This window comes from Peromyscus eremicus, chromosome 3 (genome assembly GCF_949786415.1).
Source record: "Peromyscus eremicus chromosome 3, PerEre_H2_v1, whole genome shotgun sequence".
NCBI classification, from domain to species: domain Eukaryota; kingdom Metazoa; phylum Chordata; class Mammalia; order Rodentia; family Cricetidae; genus Peromyscus; species Peromyscus eremicus.
Genome location: NC_081418.1, coordinates 132,194,229 through 132,220,353, shown reverse-complemented (window position 1 = coordinate 132,220,353; position 26,125 = coordinate 132,194,229). Strand labels below are relative to the sequence as shown.

Here is a 26,125-nt window from a genome sequence, read left to right as displayed (position 1 = left end):
GTTGTTTTGGAAGAGGCTTTGGACTGGAGAGTTGGCTCAGCAGATGGAAATGCTTACCTTTTAAAACCACCAATCTGAGTTTGACCAGAACCCCATGTGAAGGTGAGGACAGACAGGGACTTGCTGCAGAGTTCTACCTCATTGGCTGCAAGCTCCTCAATGTCCAGAGTCTTCAGAGCCCAGGGACTGTAGGTGGGCACATGTATGTTTGAATTTTTATGAAATGAAGATTACTTACAAATCTAAGGATAAAAGTAGCCAGGAGCTTTGGTTGAAGACTAAAGCTGATTAAAAGAACGTAGCTACTTCACCAAAAAGCTTCCCAGAAACTAGAAATAAAAACAACCAAGTTAGAAGCTTCCTTAGGCTTGTGGCTCCCTCTTCTGGACACTTTTTAACTTGGATGACTGCAGGCTAGATTTATCTATGGTCCCTGCTGTGGATATCGCGCTGTATAAATAAAATGCTGATTGGCCAGTAGCCAGGCAAGAAGTATAGGCGGGACAAGCAGAGAAGAGAATTGTGGGAACTGGAAGGCTGAGTCAGGAGACGCTGCTAGCTGCCGCCATGAGAAGCAAGATGTGAAGGCAGAACTCAGAAAAGGTACCAAGCCACGTGGCTAAACATAAATAAAAATTATGGGTTAAGTGTAAGAGCTAGTCAGTAATTAACTTGAGTTAATGGGCATACAGTTTATAAATAATAATATAAACCTCTGTGTTTACTTGGATCTGAGCAGCTGCGGGTCTGGTAGTTGAGAGAAGATTTGTCCTGACCACCGGCAGGCTGGGATACAGAAAAACTTCAGCTACAGGTCCCCATTAACTGACTGCCCACCAAAGGATCTGCAAGGAGTACAGCCAATGCAGGCACAGTAATCACGGTAATCACCTTTGGGGAGAGGCTATCTGTACCAGCCATGTACTGTAGCTGGGGTGAGGGTAAAGGCCTGAAGTGGGCACCCATGGGTTTTCTCCCAGTCATGGTTAAGACTGCAGCCAGTTTTATTACTGTCTAGGCACTTGGTAGATTGCATGCACCATTGTGAAAATTCTTGGCATCTAATTGAGATTAAAGTGGATGCTTTCAGGTGGTGGCACTGTGACCTAGCTCAAACCTCTGTTGAAATAGGAAGTCTGCCCTAAGGATAAAGATGACACATGAATACACAGCAGGTACACACATCAAAGCCTTGCTAATTTAACAATGTACTTTATACAAAATAACCAGTTCATATGGAAATAAATCTACAGATCTCCAAAGATCAAAAAAGCTTTTTAAAAAGTTCTTCCAAAAAATTATCCAACACACAATATCCAACTAACTATTGAGGTAATTGTCGCTCTCAGTGAAACAGGGAACCAGCAGACCATGACAAAATATATACAATATAAAAATAAATACATTCCCTTTCCAGTACTGGCCAGGACAGTTCATAGGGCATTCACTTTCGTAGCAGGAAACAAATGTCTTACACTGTGTACAGGCTGGAGGAGCGTGGCCGGGGCCCCAGGAGCTGTCCACAAGTCAAATGACAAGTACCCCTGCTTAAAGAAATCAAGGGGCCAAAGCAGCTACAGAATGAGGTGGAGCGATAAATTACTCAATAGCCATACAGCTGCCCCCTCTGAACCCCAAGGGGAGAGGATGAGATGACAACAGCCAATTTAAGCCTGGAGAGTAGAAGGCTCAATGTCCCACTTCACCCAAAGAGTATGTTTAACCCACGACTAACAGGCAGAGAGGGATCAAGAGCAAAGCTTGTGTCAACCTGTGAGTGGGATGCAACCTGTCTTCTCAATGGGAAGGTCTACCTCAGGTCCTGAGGCTAGAGTCCAGTGCACTGAACAAAGAAAGGTAGGCCAGTGCCTTCTCACCACCAAGTCCTAATCACATTCATCATTCATACTTCTTAGGGGGTTTGTTCTTTTGGATAGAGTCTCACTACATTGCTTTGGCTGGCCTGGAGCTAGACCAAGCAGGCCTTGAACTCCAGAGATCTGCCTGCCTCTGCCTGCTGGGACTAAAGGCCTGAACCACCATGCTTGGCTCACATTTATACTAAATCAGTGCTGTAAATTCATTGGGGGGGGGGGGGAGAATGCCTCTGCACAATACACCCAAATGCTAAGTATCTTTGCCATAGCTGTTGACAAGAGGACCCACATTCCAGAAACCCTCAGAACTGAACACTCACTGATACATAGAAGGGAACTTTACAGCTTGCTTAAGTATATAAGGAATCTGGCCAAGAAGTGAACTTAAAGAATTCTAGAAGACCAAATGAGGTTATCCGAAACAGGTGAGGATTTTGACACTTGTCCTTGGGTTTAGGACTTTACATTAAGACTTCCCATGGAATTTCAATTGTGTGTGTGTGTGTGTTACTAGGGACTGAAGATAGGGCCTGATGCATGCTGCATAAAGCTCTAACACTGAGCTACACCCCACCCTTCTGTTCACTTTTGAGACAGTGTCTTACTAAGCTGCCCAGGCAAGCTTGAACTTGTGATCCTCCTGCCCCAGCCTTTCCAGAGTTAGGGTTACAGACCCATAGCACCAAACCTGCCTTAGTTCTGTTTTACTCTGTAGTTCTAGGGATTGAACACAGGGCCCTGCACATGCTAGGCAAGTGTTCTACTACAGACCTACATCCCCAGCCACTCAAGTTAAGTTTTAAGAGCACTATATCATTTACAGATTTTAACATTCATTAAAAGAAAAAAGATTGACCAAGCGCTATGACTTGAGGCCTTGCTGGTGGCAGACTTGGTGGGAACTGCACTGGGATGGCTGTGTGTTCCAGGCCTCAGTTAACATGCACACCCTCTGATGCCAGGAGGACATACATTCCAACCACACAGCAAGTAAATGCCACTGGACAAGAACACCAGATGTTCAGTCAGGAGGAAGCTAGAGTAACTGACATTTAAAGTTTAAATTGGATTGAACTGAGGGGTGGAGACTACATGTTTTCCATCGACAGTTTAATATAAGGACTAGCATGAGGTTTACCTTTTGAGAGCAGCTGGCCTGGGGTCTGGGCTCAGCATGAACTACCACAGGCTCAGTCAGGTGTACTACCAGAAGACCCAAAACCAATCTTGCTCAGAAGGCAGAGTGGCTGTCCCTTTATTTTTAAGATTGAATGGAAAGTTACATAAACAAGAACCCTGCATATTTTCTCCTATTCTCCACATTCTTATAAACAAGGAGTTTTAGCCAATAGCTCCTGCTAATTGTTTTTTTAAAACAGATTTCACAGCAGGGCTAGGGTTGGGGGACAAACACATACACCCTAAACCTTCTAAGAGGCTCTACTTTTCTTTCTCAATCTTGTTTCTTTTAGGCCCTACGGTTTCGAAGTTATGACTAAGTTTGATAAAAGGAAGTCTACCACTAAATCAAAGAGTGCTTCCAATCATGCACAGCTGTCACTGGGGACCATGGAGAGTCGGCATACTGACAAGGTCACAGTGACCAACGGATACAGGTCCTACTCCAAGGCGAATTTTAAGTCACCCTTACATACTACATTCTAACTATTAATCTCACATAACCCCGTTTCCTACTGAAGACTGTAAATGAGGTTTTCTGCATCTGGAAGAGAAGCTCTGGAAGAAGAAAGGCGCAAACAAAAACTCTTGTCTGAAGGAGTGGGCCAGGGGCTCACAGGAGTACAGCACTGTGTTCTGGCTGCTCCAGGGGACCTAGCACTTCCAAGACCAATAAAAGTTGGGGCCAGACCAGAGGAGGAACGTACAGGACTAGGTCCTGTAAGTACTAGGCACCACCAAATTCTCACAGTGTTAGAACTTAATACAGTAGTTCAGTTTTCTATTTCATTTCCTCAATAAACCAAGGGATAAAGTAACTCGCCAATTCCTTGCTCCCCAATATTGTTCACAGCATTTCTTTAGACCCAGGAACAGAGGGTAAGGTGGAAGCAGAGTGCACCCAGCTTAGTGACCGGAGGCCTGATGGCTGTGGCATCCCTTCTGAGAAGTGACAGGCCTGTGCTACCAGTGGCAGACACAGAACGGCAGTCCTAAGACTAGGCTGGCTTTTATTAGCTCAACAGCAGCCAAGAGCCACCTAACAGATCAGACTCCATTACTCTTCTAAGCTGGACCATGTGGGTGTTAGGCTTCTGATTCAGTTGATTTGGAAACACCAATTAAAACAAGTTTGTTGGAAAGAAAATTGCCTGTATGTGCCATACTTGGGAGACACTGCATGGGTCAGCACCACCAGCAGGTTAGTAAGCTGTCATTTCCATCATTTGTGAGCAGGTTGTCTATGTTCCAATTATCTCTACAATGTGGATGTTTCCAATTTCTTTCCCTTCCCGCCTCACACATTTGGAAGACTATTCTGCAATTACTGAGGATGCTGGGACTGGAGGGAAATCTCCCATTGACCCCTCCCACACCTAAACTTCTAAGAATCTAGATTAGATTGGTATTTTATGGAGATCTCTACTACCCCAAAGCATACTGTAAGATTATATTCTTTTACAGAGATTTGCAACTCCAGGGCCAGGGCAGTTCCCTTGGTTTATTCTGTGTGGGATATTAAAAAATTTGAACATAGGTCCTAACTTTGGTGATATCTCAGCTAAAATAAAATACAGAGGGCTAAAGCAGGGAGAATCCAGTGTAATTCACTTCTAAATCCATAATAATGTAATTTAATACTGTAAAATTGTTTCCTAACACAGACACAACAAATAATTTCCAAGAACTAGCCCTTGACTACTTTAAATCAATATGACTTGAGTCTACTATGATTCTCTAAACTGATAAAAACTATACATACTGAAATAGTCCTAAATTCAAATGTAAATCTATAGGATATATTTTCCTTCTTCAAACCTGTGCAATTTCTTTATTGAGACTAACATATATAACAAACCTGAGTAGTCACTTTCACAGAACACAGATGTGTGCTAGAAAGCGTTGTTGAGGCCTTCTAGACAGGCCTAACAGGCCCATGAAGAAGCCACTTTATCTTCTAATAAGTAAAACACTCTAGAGAGCCCAAACTCCTGGTTTACAACTGTCTGGTAGAGTTGGTGGAAAATCAGGAAGGGACGTGCTTTCCCGAATCCAGAACTTGGGCCACCAGAGTGAGAGCAGCCTGTCCTCTGGCTGAAACACCCAGTAGGCCACAAGACAGCACCTGCCACCAAACTGAGAATGAACGCTGAGAAGGACAGATGCAGTGAGTCGTCTCCGAGGCTGGCTGGAAAACACATTAGTGACATACACAAGCTGAGACCTTTCAGGACTCTTTTCCAAGCTCCACAAGCATTCAGTGTGACCTTACTATACATAGACAGAGACTACTCCAGTACTGTGTGCCAGCCATAGCTGGGAAGGACTCCCAGCTCCTCCATGTGCCCACCTGCTGACTGTCCCACTCTATATACAATACATTCACAAAAAAAAAAAAAAAAAAAAAAAAAAAAAAAAAAAAAAAAAAAGGCAACATGAAAATTCTGTAAACTGGACCCAGCTGCAAAAACATTAATACTACAAGTAGTCCCTTCCCCAAATATATACCTGAGATTAGCTGCTCATGAAAGTTTAAAAGCACCACTCCATCCTTACATGTACCCTCCACCCAAGGTTAAAGTGATTTTTCCCTGAACAAGAGTCTTGAGATTTGGAGAAGCCACCAAGAACTCCAGGTCCACTTGCTCTTGCTAAGTGTCAGCTGTGCAGGTGATCCCAGCCGCGGGCCTGTGTCAGCCATCTAGAGTGCATCTACAGGCCAGGAGTTCAAGCTCAGAGGATGCTAGGCTTCATAGAAGAGCTGGAACAGGATGGCAGAGCAGAGGTGCACAGCAGTCACTCCTCCAAATCCTCCAAGGCCTGTACGTCTTCATGTGCAGCTGTCCATTTCCTTGGGGGTTATTTCCTCCGTGGACTAGCTCTGAAAGTAACAATATTAAATTACATCAATTGGCTAGCAATGACTGAGATTGTAAAAAAATACACAGGCTTGCCTATACTGCTAGTTGACCCCCAGAAGCTAGCCTGAGTCCTTGACCTCCTATGTGGACCAGGGCCTGGGTGCTTGCGGGAGGGGAGAGAGGATAAATTAAAAATACTCAGCGTAGTTGTGCATTTGTAAACCTAGCACTTGGGAGGTATAGGCAAGACAACCAGAAGTTTAAGGGCATGTAAGTGAATTTGCCACAAAAACTACCAACCAAAAACCTTCCTCTTCCCCCGCAATGTGTAACTCAGGGATAATCAGAGCACTCAGCTAGGATTCATGATCCCCTGGGCTGAACTCTCCAGCATCATAAAAACCCATGAACATAAAACTATTCAGTCCCTAATAAAACCAAACAATAACCCCTATTCTCAGAATAATGAGGTCAGGTACAGGTTGAAGCTCATAACTATCTATAACTCGCTCTGGAGACCAGGCTGGCCTCAAACTCAAAGATCTGTCTGCCCCTGCCTCTCAAGTGCTGGGTTTAAAGGCATGGGCCACCACACACCACTGAAATAACAACTTTTTAAGCTTAGATATAACAATAAAAGAAAAGTCACATTCTGCAGCATTTTGGGCTTCATAGTAAAGTCTATGCAAATATCCCAACATCTAGAAACCTGAAATCTGAAGTACCCTGGGGCTCAAGTTACCCATTCTGCATTTATTCCTTACACCTGCAAGAGCTAGGAAATGCTCTAGTTTTTAGTACTTCTTACCTGATCCAGAGGAAGTGTTGGGGGCTTATGTGGTGGCAACTGTTCCGGTGATGCTGCAGGTGCCGGGGTCTTTGGGAATAAGGACTGTGACTGGATTGGATGCATGTGCATTCTACAGAGAGAAGAAAGGAACAGTTAAGTGTTAATGAGGACCAACTAGGAGAACAGATACTTGAGCCACAAAGACACTGCTGTAATTAGCCAGCTGGTAAATTTGGAATCATCAATACTGGGACAGAATGGAATAACATGCTTCCTGGGGTGATGCAGCAAGTACCCAAGCCAAGTACACTACAGCCTAAATACAGAGGCCAATGAACCAAATCCAACATTGGGAACACTCTTTGGAGAACAAGACAAAGATATTAAAGATTTGTACAGAGATTAAACATAACTAAATGAAATAAAGACTGAGCCTCGACTGGATAGTGATGTGTAAGTGACCACCATGCTTCTCCCTTGGTGTGGTACTTCCACTTTGAGACTGTGCTGCAGGGCTCAGGTGATACATGCTAAGGTATTTATGGCTACAATGTAAGCTCCGGTGGATTAAGGAAAAGGCAAAGAAAAACATCAAAACACAAGCAGTTACTCAGAGATGTACAGAATCAGTAGGCAGAGTGCTGGTGCACTGGGAGGCAGCAACTGGTGGATCTTGGAGTTCTAAGGCCACAGTTATACACTAAGACTCTGCCTCAAAAACAAAAACAAGCTGGGGTGGTGGCACACTCCTTTATTCTCAGCTTCTGGGAGGCAGAAGCAATTGGACCTTTGTGAATTCAGAGGCCACTATGGTCTACACTGAGAGTTCCAGACAGCCAGAGCTACATAGAGAGGGATGCTGTCTGAAAAAAACCAAAGACCCCTCAACATAAAAACAAACAAAACAACAACTATAATGCCCGCCCACCAACTAGTAGGCAAAATGTGAAATGTGAGAGTGAGTGACTGTGGCACACACCTGTAAATCCCAGCACCGGAGAGGCTGAGACAAGAAGACTGAGTTTCAGGCCAGACCAGGCTACTAAGCAAAATCCTGTCTCAACCAAGCACACAAAAACAATCACAAGAATAAAAAATGAGGAGAGCTTTTGATGTTAAGATGGGATGGCAGTGGCAGGGTCACACCAGCTTTTAAACGGAATGGTATTAGACAAGGTTTCTCTGTGTAGCTTTGGAACCTGTCCTGAACTTGCTTTGAAGACCAGGCTGTCCTCAAATTCACAGCGATCTGCCTGCCTCTACCTCCTGAGTGCTGGGATTAAAGGTGTGTGCCACCACTGCTGCCACCGCCACCCAGCTCTGTACAGGTTTCTTAGAGTTCAGGACTGGCTCCAACGCTACAGAGAAACCCTGTCTCAAAAAAACCCCCAAAATAACTAACAACTAACTAACTAACTAACTAACTAACTAACTAGAGGAAAGAAAGAGAGAAAGGCACCACCACCAATCCATTTGTTGACAAAGTCTCATGAGACCATCATTTGACTTGTTTCACTTTTTTAAACTCAACAATAGGGAGGAGGGATGCGGTAAGAAGCGACTTTAACCACACATATTCAGGCTTAAGGCAGATCCTCTTTACCCTGGTCAATGTCAGGTCAACTAGGCAGCAATGCTGACCACTCTGCCCACAGCTTTCAAACTGTAATTATTTTATTTTATTTTCCGGAGCTGAGGACCGAACCCAGGGCTTTGTGCTTGCTAGGCAAGCACTCTACCACTGAGCTAAATCTCTAACGCCATCAAACTGTAGTTATTAAGTGTGCAATATCAACACCTTTCCTGACAGGCCAGGCATGATGGCACACACCTGTAATCCCAGTTCTTAGGAGGCCGAAGCAGGATGGTTCCTGAGAGTTTGAGGCTCGCATGGGCTACACTGTGAGCCCTTGTTTCAAAAACACCGCCCCCCCGAAAGCTTTTATATTTTTAAAAATAACAAACAATACAATCTAATAATTTAAATACTAATTCACAGGGAATGTCTGGAGTTAGTTATCTACCACCACAAACAAAACCAGTGCAAATGCTGACTCATCTTCACCAGGGGAAGAAAACGGTAAAGACAAAATTATGATCTAATCTCCATTAAGTCGTAATTCACATCTGTTTCTTGGTCTTGGACAATTATCTTAATTCTTAAAGCCACTGTTACTTTTCTCAGAGAAACATAAAGCAACCTTACCCTGATGGTCTGTGCACTTCTTGGAAAGGGCCTCTTATTCCGCTTCCAGTGCCAGCCTGCTCCATCACTGCAGCCTGAAAGTGACCTATGCCCTCTTCCTGACAGCGGTAGAGGGGGCCCTCTGGAGAGAGGCCATTCGGCTGGGTGACCACCGGATGGGGAGGTGGATGCGCAGCTACAGGAGATGGGTATGCCCTGGGTTGAAAGTGACTGGCTGGACGCTGAGGGGTATAAGGAGACCCTGTCTGCAGCATCACACTGTGGGGTGGGAAAGCGGGTGAGCCAAAAGTCATTCCTGAACTCAGAGGTGGAGGTGGAGTTCCATAAAGATAGTCATTCGTAGATAGTGAGCTCTGCCGCTTGGTAGCTGCATTATGGTTGTCCAGATCTAGAAATTCTTTGGGACTCTCTGGCCTCTCCACAGATTCATCCAGCTTTTCTTCCTCTGGACCAGGATTCTGTCCATCAGATGGGACAACTTTAGCAGCCACTGCATCCATTTGAGTTGGAGAAGTTAAGGCAGCATTAAGTGTCTCACAGCCTTGCAGACTAGACAAGGCATTCTTATCTGAGAAGAGAGGGCGTGGGGGGTGACTCCCTGGGGCTTCACTTGGGCTTCTCTGTGAAGGGAGAGATCTCTGCCAATCAGAAAAGCCCTGTGGACATGTGTAATAAGAAGTCCGCTGATAGGGGTGGTATGAGGGCTGAGACGATGCCTGGTAGGCATACCTCATTCCCTGCTGGGGGCGGTATTGGGGAAAGAGTCCAGGATGGGGACTGTTAGGCTGGAAGCCCCTGGGAGAGAAGGGCTGAGGATGTGATCCTGGGGACTTTCCTCCCATCATAGGGCCCAAGCCTTGCAGACCTGGATTCATATGGTAATGTGTAGCTGAATTAGAGTATTCTAGGCCAGGCATGTACAAGGGAGAAAACTGATTTATAGTGCCTGTCATCAAATTGGGGTCTGCGGAAGGAGGTGTAGTCGCATTCTGTCCTGTACCTGACATGGTTTCCTGCAATGTTTTACCCCTGGGGCAGAGTGGCTTTTCTGAACCACTGCCACCAAGGCCCTTCCCTTCTGACCTACAAGGAGATGTTTCATCAACAAGCCCATTTTCAGGTAGAGTCCCTCTGTCTGCCACCATAGAGAGGTCTCTCAAACCACCCTGCACAGCTGGGCTGGTGTAGCTACGGTCCAAAGGCCAGGAGTTCTTGCTCTTCGATGCTTTGTAAGCGTCTGCAGTTTCTGGAGCATCACTTTTGAGTTCCGAGCCCTCTGTCTCCCTCTCTTGTGGTGAACTTTGCCTGGTACAGTTGGCTTGCAGGGGAGGTGTCTGGTGAGGTAGCTGTTTGAGGTACACCCCCTCTGAAGCACAAACACTTGCTGTTTTCTCTTCAAGCCTAGGCAAAGGCTCTGCTGGGAAGGGAGAAGAACAAAACAGTGTATCAGTTGTTGAAATGACAACATCAATGGATAGAGTAATGGAAAAAACATGACAAGCACATGAGCAGGGTCAAGGCTGAGATGACATGCAGCAATTTCAACCTCAGCTAGAGATTGTGATACAGCGAGTCTCTGAAAGTTGTCATGGTATTGGGGAGTCTGCACACCTCCTTTTGTGGGCAGAACACAGCACAGCTAAGCTACCAAACAATGCATATGTCTTGGCTTCTCCTGTGTTGTCAACACTCAGACTAGAAAGATGCCAAGAGATTTAAGTCTGAGTTACAGAGCTAGTATCAACTTCACATAGAATTTTTATCACCTTCCATAGAAGTTCAAGTGACTCCATTCCCCAGCCAAGTATTAAACAGAATCATGTAATTATATACTGGACATACAAGCAAGCAAGAAAAGATTCTTTTCTCTTCTAAAGTTTTATCTTTCTGGCCTTTAAACAGCGTTACTACTGAGAAACTGCTTCAACCTTCACTAGAATTCACTGTTCTTCATTGTTATCTATTCGAGACAGACGGAAATAGACATGGAAAACATTTCATAATGAGGGTCAGCAATTAAGGACACAATGCTGAGGCTGGAAAGATGGTTCAGGGTAAGAGGGCTTACTGCCTTTGCAGAGGATCTGGATTCAGTTCCTAGTACCCAGACGGCAACCTGTTAACTTCTGCGCCAAGTAATCTGATGCCCTCTTTTGGCCTCTATAGGCTCCTGTACATACACGGAGCACATAGAGTGACAAAGGCTCCCAACTTACACATAAACTACACAAAGAACACGCTGTTGCTCTCCCTGTACAGGCTCAAACCCAGCTCTAACACTTTCTCAACAGCAACTGTAAACAAATAGTGGGCAGAGGCTTAAGGACAACAGCCATGCAGGGCTGCCAGTCTGCTAGATTTTCTGAATTATTCAGAAATTATTCAGAAAAGTTTAACTTTTTCTTCTCTCTCTTTTTTAAAAAGTTTATTTATTTATTATGTGTGCAGGGTTCTGTCTGCATGTATGCCTGCAGGCTAGAAAAGGGCGCCAGATCTCATTGCAGATGGTTGTGAGCCACCATGTGGTTGCTGGGAATTGAACTCAGGACCTCTGAAAGAACAGCCAGTGCTCTTAACCACTGAGCCATCTCTCCAGCCCCAAGAGAATTTAATGCTTTTTAAAAAAGATTTATTTATTTATTATACAGTGTTCTGTCCGCATGTGTCCTTGCAGGCCAGAAGAGGGCACCAGATCTCATTACAGATGGTTATGAGCCACCATGTGGTTGCTGGGACCTTTGGAAGGACCTCTGGAAGAACATCCAGTGCTCTTAACCCCTGAGCCATCTCTCCAGCCCCCTTTCTTCTTCTTTTTAAAGACAGGGTTTCTCAGCCGGGAGGTGGTGGCACAAGCCTTTAATCCCAGCACTCAGGAGGCAGAGGTAGGCAGATTTCTGTGAGTTTAAGACCAGTGTGGTCTACAGATCCAGTTCCAGAACAGGCTCCAAAGCTACACAGAGAAACCCTGCCTTGAATAAACAAACACCCAAACCAAACAAACAAAAAGACAGGGTTTCGCCAGGCAGTGGTGGCGCACGCCTTTAATCTCAGCACTCAGGAGGCAGAGGCAGGCAGATCTTTGTGAGTTTGAGGCCAGCCTGGTCTACAGAGCGAGTTCCAGGAAAAGCACAAAGCTACATAGAGAAACCCTGACTCAAAAAACAAAAAAAGAAAAAAAAAAAAAGGACAAAGTTTCTCTGTGTATCAGCCGACCCTAACTGTCCTGGAACTCACAGGGATCCACCTGCCTCTGCCTCTTGAGTGTTGGGATTAATGGTGTATATGGCGCGCGTGTGTGTGTCCATCCAGCTCTTCTCTTTTCTAAGCAAGCTTTTCTTAATGCCCCTCTCTCCCCAATATTTAGGGGTTCCTTACTCTTTCTCTAAAGCTTCCCTCCCTGCTGAACTACTGATTGTTGCCATGTGTCTGATTTCCATGCCAACTTAAATGACATAGGGTTTTCCTTCTCTCCTCCATTCTCCTCGCTTGGGCAGCAGCTAAGGTTTTAAAGCCAGGCTGCTCTGTGGGTTTCCTTTTAAACTATAAAATTATCCTTAAACTCCAAACAAAACACCTCACACAGAGAGACACAGAGACTACTGGGCCTGTGGTGGTACAGGCCTGTGATCCCAGGAGTTTGAAGTCCAGCAAGAGATCAGACTAGGGCAACCAGGATGGCTCGTCCACCTCTGCCAAGCCTGAGGACGTGAGTGCGGCCATGGACTCACAGTAGGAGAAAACTACCTCCCTATAAGAGCCCCCCCCAATTAAAAACAAACAACTGGTAATAGCTTGTGCAAAGGCATGTTCTAATTAAATGGCTTAAATAAAGAAGTTCCAAAAAGAGGCTGGGTATAGTAGCGCACACCTTTGATTCCAACAATGGGAGGCAGAGCCAGGGGGATCTCTGTGAGTTTGAAGCCAGCCTACAAGCCTACAGAGTTCCAAGACAGCCAGAGTCAGATTCTGTCTCACAAAAGTTCCTAAGGAGTGTCTGTCTCACATGTAAGTGCCTTTTGGTTATATAATCATTAACTATGCTCTTGATACCTCTAGACCTAAAGGGCTTCAATAATCTCAAATTTGAGTAGTTTATGGGAGGGGCTTGGTATCACTTCATATGTATCTTCATATTCTGTATGAAAAGATTACTCATGAATTGATACACAGAAGTCAGGTGAGAAAAGACATTGTAGATTACCTCGGTCATTCTCAGGCTCTTGTGTCTCACTGACATCCTGTGTGCTCCCAGGGTTGTCCAAAGCAGGCTTGGGGACTGACACACACACTGATGCTGAATGAGCTGCCTGTGGAAAGGGACCAGGTAACTGGGGAGGAGTGGGCTGGCGGGGGTGGTAAGGCACACCTGGGGGACAGACTCGGGAGGACAGCTGTTGCATGGCGATCATTTCAGGACTGTCCATCATGGATTCCCCTCCTTGCACTCCCCGGAGGGCCTGGGAGGGTCCTCCAAACAGAGGACTTGGTGCTGGAGCTGGAGGTGGCTGCAACCGATGTCCAGCAGACTTACAGGCTGGTTGCATATACCCCGAGGAAGGAACTCCATGAGGTAGAAAGCTTGACTGTTTAGTCCACTGGTTTGGTGGGATAGGTGGTCTCATCACTCGGGCATCCATCACATGACCAAGGGTAGGAGGGTGGTGAGAGGGTCCTGGCCCCAGGTGGGGCTTCTCATCTGGCCCCAAACGTCCTGAGTTCGTAGCACCATGGTTCCCATTCCAGACAGCAGGGTGTACTCGATTCAGGTACTTGTATGAATGATAAATGTGACTGGGAGGAATTTCTGAGCTTTCAGGGAAGTCTGGGGGTCGGGCTGGAGTCCCACCAGGCCTAGAAGGAATAAATCCTGCCTGGAAAGGAGCTGGTGGATAAATGTTTCCATCTTGACTGGGACAACTCATCTGCCCAAGCTGCAGGGAGGGGGGCTGAGATCCCATACTGGAAAGGTGTGTTAGACCCCCGCACATCTTTTCCTTAGGAGCACTGAGCTGGGTTCCTCGGTGGTTACTTATTCCCACTGGAGCCTGGCAATAAAAAAGGTAAGAAGCAGCATTAATAACCACACTCACAGAACACGAAAGAACTGGAAAGACGCTTCACCTATTGCAACCGATTTTTTTAGTAGAGAAGAGGTTGAATTACATTTAATGTGAGGAGAGACTCTCAATCATGCCTGCAAAACTTTCCCAGCTGTCTTTTTTGCAGACTGCTTACCTGTATAGCAAAGGGTGGGTGCTGCAAGGAATCTCCTGAGGACACCTCTGGGACTCGAGAGGAGCCATATAAGTTGGTGGGATCTGATCCTTGAAGAGAGCCAAATGTCCCTGGTGCTGCTGGCCTCTGGAGGCAGTGAATAAAGCAGAAAGGTGGATGAGGAAAGAGAGTCATCACGGAAAGCAGGGGTTTCCTAAGGACTCATACTGATGCAACCCTGTCGCCACGAATAGCCCTAATCTCAAAGCAGCTTCTCTTTCCAGGAAAAAGACTGCGTTTCTCTTATCTTAAAAAAAGAAAAAAAAAATTACCTTCCCCACCACAAATAGAGCCATTTTAAGCATTTTGGGTCCAACCACATCCTAGAATAGTAATTTATTTATACATTTTTGAGACAGGGTTTCATGAAGCCAGGCTGGTCTCAAACTCGCTAAATAGCAGAGGATAACCTTGAACTTCTGGTCCTCCGGTCTCCATCTCTTAAGTGCTGGAAAGACCCTTCACCTAGTGGGACAGACTTTGCAGTAGAGAAGAGGGTGAGTAAGTTTAATGGGGTAAGAGCCCTAGCTTGGTGCACACGGTACAGGTTGCAACCACCACACCCATGATTATGCTGTCCTGGGGATCAATCACAAGACCTCATCCATGCTAGGCAAGCACTCTACCAACTGAGCTACAGGTCTAGTTCCTTATAAAGAAATCTCAATGTTTCAGACATAATATGTAGCCTATATACTGAGCTTCTGTGCTTTATGTCTTCTGCTTTTCTTTTTGAGACTGGGGTTTCACTATGTGACCCAAGGCTGGTCTCAAACTCAGCCTTCCAGAGCAGCCAGGAATACTGTAAGAACCATAACATCAGGCCTAAGTTTTGCCCACTTTGAGAATACATGACTCAAAGGACTAAGAGAGAAGAGGGTCTAAATGACCATGGGAGATAGAGTATGTATGAGAAAAACCATCTCATTTGTGAGGTAGACAGGACCACCAGTAGTTCCAAGGCCAGCCTCAGCCTCTATTACAACAGCCAAGTCTGAAGCCATCTTTTGCTAAAAGAGACCCTGTCTCCAAGATCAAAACCAAAATAACCCATCTATGGCAGCGGTTCTCAACTTGTGTGCTGCGACCCAGAGGGTGTCGAACAACCCTTTCACAAGGGCTCACATACCAGATATCTTGTCTATCAGATATTTACATTATGACTTTTAACAGAAGGAAAATTACAGTTATGAAGCAGCAATGAAAATAATTTTGTGGCTGGGGGTCACCACAACATGAGGAACTGTATTAAAGGATTGCAGCATTAGGAAGGTTGAGAACCACTGCTCTAGGGTTATCTGAAGACCATACAAGTTACTAGCTCTCAGATTCCTACATAGACTGGCTTGGAGACAATGCCAAAGGAGGTGAGATTTTTCTTACCATCTGGTTTAGAGGGGGTGCCTGGCTAGGCACTCTGCTACAGTGCAGGGGTCGGGAAAAGCCTTGGCCATTTGATGTGCCCACCTCTGGAGGGAGCTGTATAGAACTGTTACTCTGATCATCCCCTGAGGAGGCAGCTCGGCGTGCAGGGGGCAGCGATTTTCCTCCATTCTCCACTGGTGGCTGCTTCCTGCTGGGCCCTTCTGAGTCTCTAGAGCGCGTCCAAACATGGCTTCCACTACTTCGACCAGCCCGACTCCTCCTTTTTTCCCGTTTTTCATCCTCTCTGATCCAAAATTCTTCATCTGTGTCTCCATCTTCACCAGGAAAATGCTTTGTCATGGCCCGATGAAAACAGCGCTCTAAATTATCAGACATCTTGGTATACTCTAGAAGGAAGACATGAGGACTGATATCCAGGTACACATTTTACTAGACATGGAAGACAATTATTGACAGTAATAAGGAAAGCTACTGTGCTAAAGCCTGATTTTAATTTACCTCTGGAGAATACTGCACTGTAGAACTACGGACACAAGATAAAGATTTGGTTTCTTTTAAAGTATTCTGCTCAAGGCTGAATGTCTGTGACATAAAGGTGACTCGAGTATATTACCTCAAGCTAGTAAAAAATTAATTCTTTTAAAGCTAAGTTACCCAAACTACTGAGTATTATAATTGAAACTGCTTTGTTTTTTAGGCTACAGTATTTGTGTTGATACATGAATAGTCCTGAGTTTCAGGATCATTAGAAAGACATGATGTGGCCAGGCAGTGGTGGCACATGCCTTTAATCCCAGCACTCGGGAGGCAGAGGCAGGCGGATGGATCTCTGCGTTCCAGGCCAGCCTGCTCTACAGAGTGAGTTCCAGGATAGGCACTAAAGCTACATGGAGAAACATGGTCTTAAAACAAAACAAAAAAACAAACAAACAAAAAGTTATGATGCCATTTTTCAAAATTCTTTAAGACCAGGGATGCTACTCAGTGGTAGAGTGCTTGCTGAGCATTCAGGAAGCATTAGATTCCATCTCCTGTGCAAACCAAATAGCTTGAGTTCAATCTTGTCTGTAGCAAAGAGGCCCAGGACAACCTAGACCAGACTTCTGCTAGACTGTTTATCCAGAAGGCTAGACCGGATTTCCTGGGGCATTGTTGACACAGCTGGAACAACAAATCCCATGGCCTTTAGTATATATTCTGTTTGTAGTCCTAAGGCAAAATATAAACCCAGCAGGGTGGCACACCTTAGATTCTAACACTTGGCAATCAAAAGTTCAAGGTAGAGGTGGAGAGGTGCCTCAGAGGTTAAGAGCATTTGTTACTCTCACAAAGGACCTGGGTTTGGTTCCCAGCACCCATATGGCGGATTACAACCATTCATAACTCCATTTCTAGAGGATCCAGCACCCTATTCTAACCTCCGTGGGTACCAGACACACATGTGGTGTACATTACAACACTCATGCACACTTAAAAAAAATCCAAGGTAAGCTTGGGCTACAGAGACTATCTGAAAACAGAAAACAAGAGTGAAGTCAGAAGGAAGATGTGCGTATCTAGAGAGCATTTCACCCCACTGTAACAACAGCGCAGAAGACACACGTCCACCTACCACTGCTGTCCCCACTGTATTTCCATGTCACCCCACTGTAACAACAGTGCAGAAGACACACGTCCACCTACCACTGCTGTCCCCATTGTATTTCCGACAATTCCTGAACATGGTCTTCATGTCATTTACAAATTCCTCCTTGGTACAATATAAACCTCCATTTAGTTTCTTCTCCATGCTTGAAATATCCATGGGGATCTACAATAGGACATCACTTTAATTAAAACACGCTATACAGGACACAGTGGCTTTAATCTCAGCACTACAAGTCAGGAGGAAGAACTGACACAAGTTTGAGGATGGTCTGTGTTACATACTGAGTTCCAGTCCAGTCTTGGTAACAAACAGAGCAAAGCCTTGTCTCAAAACAAGACAAAACCAAGAAGCTACTCACCATGCCTAAATCAGTTTCTAGGAAAAAAAGGAATCCTGGCATTTTAACTTCTCAAAAGCTTGATATAGCTGAGAGTACTGGCACACACCTTTAATCCCACCACTCAGGAGGCAGAGGCAGGCCAATCTTTCTGAGTTTGAGGCCAGTCTGGTCTACATATCGAGTTTCAGACTAGCCGAGGAGACATGGTACCCTGTCTTAAAATAAAACCAAACCGAACTTAACAAAGTTAAGTTAAAAAAATTAACGAAGTTAAAAATTGTGTGTGTGTTCGTGTCCTCCCATTCAGCAGTCCTGATTTTAAAGAGGACATAAAAGCAAGAGAAAAATAAACAAACACCCAATAATGTTACAGTTTGGATATGAACTGACTTCACAGACCCTTGAGTTTGAATAGCTGGTCTTCCAGCTAGTGGTCTGCTTTATGAGGCTGTGGAACCTTTTGGAGTTGGGTCTACTTGGAGGGAGTGGGCCACTGTGGGCTGGGTCTTATGAGTTATACCCTGTGCCAGTTCAGGCCCTAAGTTCTGGTTGGCCACCAAGATGTGAACAAGCTCCTAGTACTGAAACCAGAGCTGCCTGCTACCATGGACTCTACCCTTTGAACTGTGAGCCAAAACAGGCACTTGGTCACTATGGTAGAAAAATGATTAATATAAAACCCAAGTAAGATACACATGCTTAAGTACAATTTCAAAGATACCTTAATAATCTGGTAATAGTTGGGGGCATAAGATTCATCCACAGGTTCCAAGAAGGGCCAGGAATCCTTGTGAGCCTTTACCACATCTAGAACTGAAAGCCAAAGAAGAGAACATAACTGACACATTCCCATGAAAAGATGTTCATCAGAAATACAACAGCTGAGAACAGTAACTAACCTTTATACATGGCAGTGAAATCGTCATCCAGCTCAAAGCTGTGAAGCACAAGACAAGACATTAGTTAGCCTGACCACCGAGCAGACTGAGTGGTATCTATGCCTTGAGGCAAGCCCAACCCTGACCCACGCACTGGGACAACCCGAGGACGGCAACGGTGACGGGGGCGAAAGGAGGACTATCAGACCCATCTATAAAATGAGGAAGAGTTGGCCTAGGTGATTCACAACTCTATTATGACTTGTAATCACTAACCAGGGTGTTTATTTACTTATTTTTATAAAGACAGAGTATCATTATATAGTCCAGGCTGACTCAAATTCCAGATTCTGTGGTGGTATTGTATTCCCCGAAATATTGTGCACCCTAATAAACTTATCTGGGGTCAGAGAACAGAACAGCCACTAGATACAGAGGCCAGAAAATGGTGGCACACACCTTTAATCCTAGCATTCCAGAGGTAGAAATCTACCTGGATCTCTGTGAGTTCAAGGCCACACTGGAAACAGCCAGGTGTGGTAACAAGAGCCTTTAATCCCAGGAAGTGATGGCAGGAAGCAGAAAGGTATTTAAGGCCTGAGGACCAGGAACTAGAGCCTGGCTAAGCTTTTAGGCTTTTGAGCAACAGTTCAGCTGAGATTCATTCTGGATGAGGACTGAGAGGCTTCTAGTCTGAGGAAACAGGATCAGCTGAGGAATTGATGAGGTGAGGTGGCTGTGACTTGTTCTGCTTCTCTGATCTTCCAGCATTTACCCCAATACCTGGTTCCAGGTTTGTTTTTATTAATAAGACCATTTAAGATTCGTGCTACAAGATTCTGCCACAGCTTCTACAGAAATGTGCTACCATGCCTGACTGGAAGTAACTGTTTCATTTTCTTTTTCAATTTTTTGAGACAAACCCTAGCTGTCCTGGAATACCCTATCTAGGCCAGGTTGGCCAGAAACTCTGCCTCCTGAGTGCTGAAATTAAAGTGTACGCCACCACACCCAGCACTATGTTTTTTTTAACATTAAAATGGTGAGTCCACTGCCTCCTACATAGGCCTGTTACAAGAAATAAATGAGAGAAGTACTTTTCTAAAACTAAGAATTGTATTTTATTTGTTTTGTTTTTGAGACAAGGTTTCTCTGTGTGGCCCTGGCTGTCCTTGACCTCTGCCTCCCGAGAGCTGAGACTAAAGGTGTGCATCACCAGTCACACCTGTGTAGGTGCACTCAGAGGCCAGAGGCTTCAGAACCCCTGGAGCTAAAGGCCCTTAGGAGTTGCCACATGGGTGCTGGGAATCAAACTCCAGCGACCCTAAAAGACTAGCAAGAGAAATCTAAAAGAGCCATCTTGAGAAATGCTTTTAAAAAATTACACTTATTTATTGTGTGTGTGCATCATGGCCCATGTGTGGGGGTCAAAGGACAAGTGTAATGATCAGTTTTCTCCCTCCACCAGGTGGGCCCCAGGGATCCAACTCAGGTCATCAAGCTCAGCAGCAAGGGCTTTCAGGGAGAAGTGCTTACTAGTGTGGCCAGCTGCAATTAAATACTCACAGGTCCTTGGTCTTCTTTTCTTCCCTCATAGGAGAATTTGCGTCCAAATGGGAAAGTTCTGGGGGTAGCTCCTTGCCTTGAGCCAGCAACCACGCTCGCTCTTCCCTGAGCTTTCTCCTCTTAGCTCGATCTACACCCAAGACACAAACACAGTCCACGTGAGCATTTGCACTTGCTGCTCCCTGGGTCTTCTGGGAGCCCACCTTAGTTACACAGAGGGCAAGCTCATTTATTTAAGTGCCACATCAGACAGAATCTGTGGTAATTCCAGTTAAATGTCACTTTAATCATTAAACTCTTTTTGCTTTGTTTTTTTGAGACAGGGTTTCATGTAACAGGTTAGCCTCAAACTTGCTACAAGACTTGAACTCTTGATTCTCCTGTCTGATTCTTCCAAGTGCTAGGATCACACGAATCCACTTTCTTCTTCTAAGCACTCAATACAATATTTATTTATAATTTCCACAAAGGAATAACCTACTTGTTCATTACCATATACCTAGAACAATGCCTTGCACAGAATGGGTCCATAAAAAATGTCACTTTGAAGAAGTGTCTCAGCTGGGTGTGGTTATTCACACCTATAATCAGAGTGCATGGCAGGCTGAGGCAGTAGGGCTGCTGCAAATTCTCAGTTAACCTGGGCCACATAATGAGACTATGTCAGAGGAGGAGGGAGGGAGAAATGGAGGGAGAAACAGAGAGACAGAGACACACACAAAGAGAAATATCTTGTAACATAAGTACTGTAATCTTAAAAAGTCTTAAAGAGAGGGAGAGAGAAAGGGAGAAGGACAAACAGAGAGAAAACCATTGGTATACATTAAAACAGGTTCAGCTGGTAAATACTACTGCTATTTAAGAAGGCAACTAAAGTTGTTATCCTTTGCTTTTAAAACTATAGACAAGCACTTGAAAGGCAAAGGCAGGTGGATCTCTGTGAATCCAAGGCCAGTCTGGTCTACATTATGATGTCCATACCAGCTATGGCTACGGAGAGACCCTGTCTCAAACAAATTAAAAGGAAAACAAACAAACAAATAAATATGGGTGGTGGTGGTGGTGGTGGTGGCGGCGGTGGCGCATGCCTTTAATCCCAGCACTTGGGAGGCAGAGCCAGGTGGATCTCTGTGAGTTCGAGGCCAGCCTGGGCTACCAAGTGAGTCCCAGGAAAGGCGCAAAGCTACACAGAGGAAACCCTGTCTCGAAAAACCAAATAAATCTATTGACAAAAGAAGAATCTTACTATATTACCAAGGCTGGAGTCTGAGTCTAAGCAAACCACCTGGCACTAGTAAGACCAATGGCAACACTCCAACATGCCATATTTAAGAAAAATCTGGGATAGAGATGTACTTCAGTTGATAGACTGCTTGCTTAGCATGTAGAGAAGTCCTGGGCACACAGTACCACGTAATCTGGGAGTGGTGCTGCCCATCTGTAATTTTAGCACTTTGTAATTTTAGCAACTTTAGTTGTTCAAAATGAGTTCAATGTCAGCCTGAGCTACATGCAACCCTGTCAAAAACAATAAAACCAAACACCCAAACAAAAACCTTTCTTAAGCACCTATGAAAGAGGTTGCCAATGTCTTAGTACCTGTTTAAAATGATATATAAAAGTGTGTAGGACACAGCAGAAATCTACGTAAAAAGCAAAGTTCTCAAAAGCATACTGAGAAGGACAACTACAAGTGGCTTTGGACAGGATGTAAAGGGAGCAAGACTGAATTCAGATGAATAAACATAACAGAATACAATTACAAGACATCAAACACAAAGTCCAAAACAGCTGAGATAAAGGATGATCTGGCCTTGACTGCCAAGTGGATTGCTCTCAGCCGGGAGCCTCTACATACCTTCCACTGCCTTGACCTTTTCCTCCAGTTCCCGCTTCCTCTCCTCTTTCAGCATCTGCTCCTGCTCCTTCTTCTGCACCGCCAGCAGGAGTTGCCGCTCCTCCTCCTCCTCCTTGCGCTTCTGTTTCTCTATCTTGGTGAGCATGGGAGTCTCCTGTAAGGAGCCAAAAAGTGCACAGAGGTCAGAAGACCACACAGAGCAGTTCTTCCCTGAGTTAAGAGCTAGTTTACTGGACTCAACAGATACTAGTAGTCACAGGATTTAGACCTCAAATATAGGCTTCTTTTATTATGTGTGAAATGTGTGTATCAATGTATAAAAATACACAAATATTAAAATATAATGGGAGGTACATACGAGAACCATAGCACTGAGGATTATGAGTTTGAGGCTAGCCCAGTTTAAAGACCCTTTCCTCTCAGGAGGCAAAAAGACCCTTTTTACTCAGGAGGCAGAGGCAGACAGATCTCTGTGAGTTCAAGACCAGCCTGGCCTATAAATTGAGTTCTAGGACAGCCAGGGCTACACAGAGGGACCCTGTCTTGAAGAAAAACAAAAACCAAAACCAAATCAACAACACTCTCAGAAAACTAAACATGATGTGCACAATGGTGCACATCTACCACCATCATTCCAGCCCCTCTAGAGTGTGTGAGTGTGTGTGCATATTCATGACAAACTGCAGCAAGTGACACTTGTTTGAACAGCTAACTTAACAGAGAGAGAACATAAGAACCTTCTACAGCCAGTTCTCTCAAGTTTTACACTGTAGAAAACGCGCGAGTAGTTCTATGTGGGAACAAAGATGACTGCAAATGGTTATTTACAGTAGTTACATTAGCACTTCAACTGCTTTTGATTAAGTTCTTTCTTCATTTCCTCTCGTGTGTTTTTTTAAAATCAATAATCTATTTACTTTTATTTCATTTGCATTAGTGTTTTGCCTGCATGTATGACTGTGTGAGGGTGTCAGATTTTGGAGTTAGAGACAGCTATGAGCTGACATGTGGGTGCTAGGAATTGAACCAGTGTCCAATCGGTGTTCTTAACTGCTGAACCATCTCTCCAGCCCTCTTTTGTGGTTCTTAAAACCAGTTTAAAGATTTACATTTACTGGGGCTAGAGAGACGGCTCAGTGGTTAAGAGCACTGGCTGCTCTTCCAGAGGTCCTGAGTCCAATTCTCAGCAACCTCATGGTGGCTCACAACCATCTATAATGAGATCTGGTGTCCTCTTCTGGCCTGCAGGCATACATGCAGGCAGAACACTGTATACATAATAAATCTTTAAAAAAAAAAAAGAGAGAGAGATTTACATTTACTTTGTGTGTTTTGTCTATGTGAGTGTATGCATGTGTCCAAGGTTGCCCCTCAGAGACCAGAAAAGAGTATTGGATCTCCCGGAGTTATCCACATGGATTCTGGAAACTGAACTGGGATCTTACAGTAGACCAGAAATGCTCTAACTGCTGAGCCATCTCTCTGGCTCCCTTGAAAAGATTTAGATTCACACTTGACTCAGAATTTGGACAACGTTTTGTCTAGGGAGTGGGTGGACTTTTCAATGGCTGTCTTACTAATTTTGTTTGAGACTGAGTCTCATACAGTCTAGGCTGGCCCAGAACTCCTGGTCCTCCTGCTGCTACCACCTCCCAACGGTTAGGTTAACAGCATGTCACCACACCTGGCTTGATGTCTTATTATTTAGCTACTTATTTATTTATTGTGTGTGTGCCATAGTGTGGATGTGGAAGTTAGGAAAATTTGCAGAAGCTGGTTCTCTCCTTCCACCTTCTGGGTCCCAGGAATTGAAATCAGGTCATTATGCTTGGTGACAAGCGCTTTTACTCAATGAACCCTCTTGCTAGTCCACTGTCATAACTTAAATTCTTTTAGCCTTACTTCAAGGCCAACTTGGGCTACACAACAAGATCTGGCCTCAAAAAGCCAAAGCCAAATGAAATGAAAAAATGGATTTTCCTTCCCCATGAAAGGAGTCCACAAGGTGGGAATCTAGTCCACACGACACTGTTATTTACTGATAAAGAGCCTCAGCAGAATAAACGAAGTGCTCTACAATCTTTTAAAAAATAACAGCAGGCAATCTGCCTACTGAGAGATGGCAGGGGGAAGTCTCTGAGTAATGAACCTGGTCACCGCCTCCTACATAACTGTCAGTCAGTGTACCAGTTAGGTTTCTGCTAAGGTGACTGAAGCCAGTCATTTAGGAAGGGAGGAGCTTACTTACTTAAGGGGCTGTCCCCACCACATGGCCTATAGGCAAGTCTGTGGAGCGTTGTCTTGATTAATAATTGATGTAGTAGGGACGAGCTGATTGTGAGCAGTACCACCCCTGGGATGGCGATCCTGCATTGTGTAAGAAAGTAAGCTGATGGGCTAGGGAGAAAATGGACTCCCTCAAGTTGTCCTTTGATCTCCCACCAGTGCTGACACATGCACACCCCCACCCCAAACACAATAAATAAATGTAAAAAAATTATTTCTATTAATAAAAAAAGAGAGAAATAGTCACTAAAGATTGGCTCTAGCTGGATGATGGTGGCGCACGCCTTTAATCCCAGCACTCGGGAGGCAGAGCCAGGTGGATCTCTTTGAGTTCGAGGCCAGCCTGGGCTACAGAGTGAGTTCCAGGAAAGGCACAAAGCTACACAGAACAGTGTTGAAAAACAAAAAACAACAACAAAAAGATTGGCTCTAGCAGACAAACACAGAAACTTCTAATTTTCCTTTTTCCACCTCCCAAATGATATGATTATATAGATGCTCACCATGCTTGGCATAGTGAATTGTTTTAAAAATGTATTACTATAAGCACCAGGTATTGTGGTGCATGCCTTTAATCCTAGCATTTCGGAGACAAAAAACAGGAAGATCTATGTAATTTTGAGGCCAGCCTGGTCTATACTTTAAGTTCGAGGCCAGCTGAGCTACAGAGTGAGACTTTGTAACTGACAGGGTGGGGGTGGTACATTAATATACACGCTAAGCATTCTGGACATTAACAGCTAGTAACCTGAATTGATAGCATCTTAAGCCCAAACTTGAAAGTTCTCCAAATCTTTTGCCAACTGAGGTAAGAACCTACACTGCCTTTGCCTGACTGTGGCTCTGTCATGGAGACATGACCCCTCCCTCTAATTTTGATTTCTGAGTCTCACAATGTAGCCCTGTGCAGATCATGGCAGCCTCTAACTTTCAGTGAGCATCCTGCTCCTGCCTCTGATGTTAGGATTACAGGAAGAGCAACCATGCCCGGCAGAACTCTACCTCCATTTTTCATTCCCTCTGTTCTCAGATCCCTATCTGGAATCACTTCCACACTTAGCATTGACAGGATGGGTGAAAACCCATCTTTCCCTCACATTTCCTAGGCCTGTTTCCTCATGTGAATCTCTCTCTACAGCTACTTCACACAAGTGATACCTGAAAAACACATCTGGGGGTTTGAGGAGACCCATGCTCCACACCAAAAATCTGTCTGCAAACCTCTTGTGCTTATTTTCAGAATGCTTCCATTTTAAGGCAAAACATGTGCTCATGAGACAACCTAAGCAAAGGGTTTACTTTTTCCTCCTCCCTGTTGGGACTCATTTCTTTTAAGATTTTATTTTTATTTTATGTGAATTTTTGCCAGCACGTATGTATATGCACCTCATGCCTGTGAAAAACAGGGCATCATATCCCCCGCCCCTAACTGGAACTGACATGTAGGTGCTGGGAACCAAAATCAGGTCCTTTAAAAATCCAAGTCCTCTGAAGAGCAGCCAGTGCTCTTAACTGTTGAACTCTCTAAGTCTCAGGACTCACTTCTGTTTTAACTATTAAAGAACCCATGGCTGGCAAGATGTTTTATCAGGTAAAAGGTACTTGCTACTAAACCTGTTGTTGCTGTTACATGGTCTTAGTCATGTAGCCATCTCTCCAGCCTCTCAGACAGTCTCCCATTGCAAGTATTTCCCCTGTAATAGAAGTCAGCTGAGTGTGGTAGCATAGAAGTGGATTACCATCAGGAGGCTGAGGCAGGAAAATCACTGAATGTTCAAGTCCACACTGGGCTATATTTTGAGTTCCAGAACAGTCAGAGCCACCTAGTGAGATCCTGTCTCATAAAAACAGAGAAAGTAAGTGGCAGGTGCAAATGCTATAGTGGTTGGTGTTTAAATGCCTTATAGGTAAGAAAGATCTACTAGAATCCTGACAGCATCTTAATGAGATGCTAACAAGGAGCCACTGTGAAATCC

General features: G+C 44.6%; 1 protein-coding gene across 3 annotated transcripts in view; it reads right to left on the bottom strand.

The window, feature by feature from the left end:
• Nucleotides 1-5,575: 5,575 nt before the first annotated feature.
• LOC131907358 (chromatin remodeling regulator CECR2) overlaps nucleotides 5,576-26,125 on the bottom strand; it is a 111,311-nt gene continuing 90,761 nt past the window's right edge. For 2 of the 3 annotated variants that reach the window (XM_059258501.1, XM_059258503.1), the window contains 11 exons: nucleotides 21,864-22,017; nucleotides 20,006-20,135; nucleotides 18,461-18,498; nucleotides 18,283-18,374; nucleotides 17,257-17,383; nucleotides 15,571-15,959; nucleotides 14,149-14,274; nucleotides 13,115-13,958; nucleotides 8,914-10,330; nucleotides 6,726-6,837; nucleotides 5,576-5,937 (listed from right to left, as the gene is read on the bottom strand). In XM_059258501.1, the coding sequence (XP_059114484.1) occupies nucleotides 5,932-5,937; nucleotides 6,726-6,837; nucleotides 8,914-10,330; nucleotides 13,115-13,958; nucleotides 14,149-14,274; nucleotides 15,571-15,959; nucleotides 17,257-17,383; nucleotides 18,283-18,374; nucleotides 18,461-18,498; nucleotides 20,006-20,135; nucleotides 21,864-22,017 (3,435 nt within the window). In that variant the 3' untranslated portion in view covers nucleotides 5,576-5,931. The remainder of the gene's footprint in view (nucleotides 5,938-6,725; nucleotides 6,838-8,913; nucleotides 10,331-13,114; nucleotides 13,959-14,148; nucleotides 14,275-15,570; nucleotides 15,960-17,256; nucleotides 17,384-18,282; nucleotides 18,375-18,460; nucleotides 18,499-20,005; nucleotides 20,136-21,863; nucleotides 22,018-26,125) is intronic. The other variant, XM_059258502.1, reaches the window with a different exon arrangement.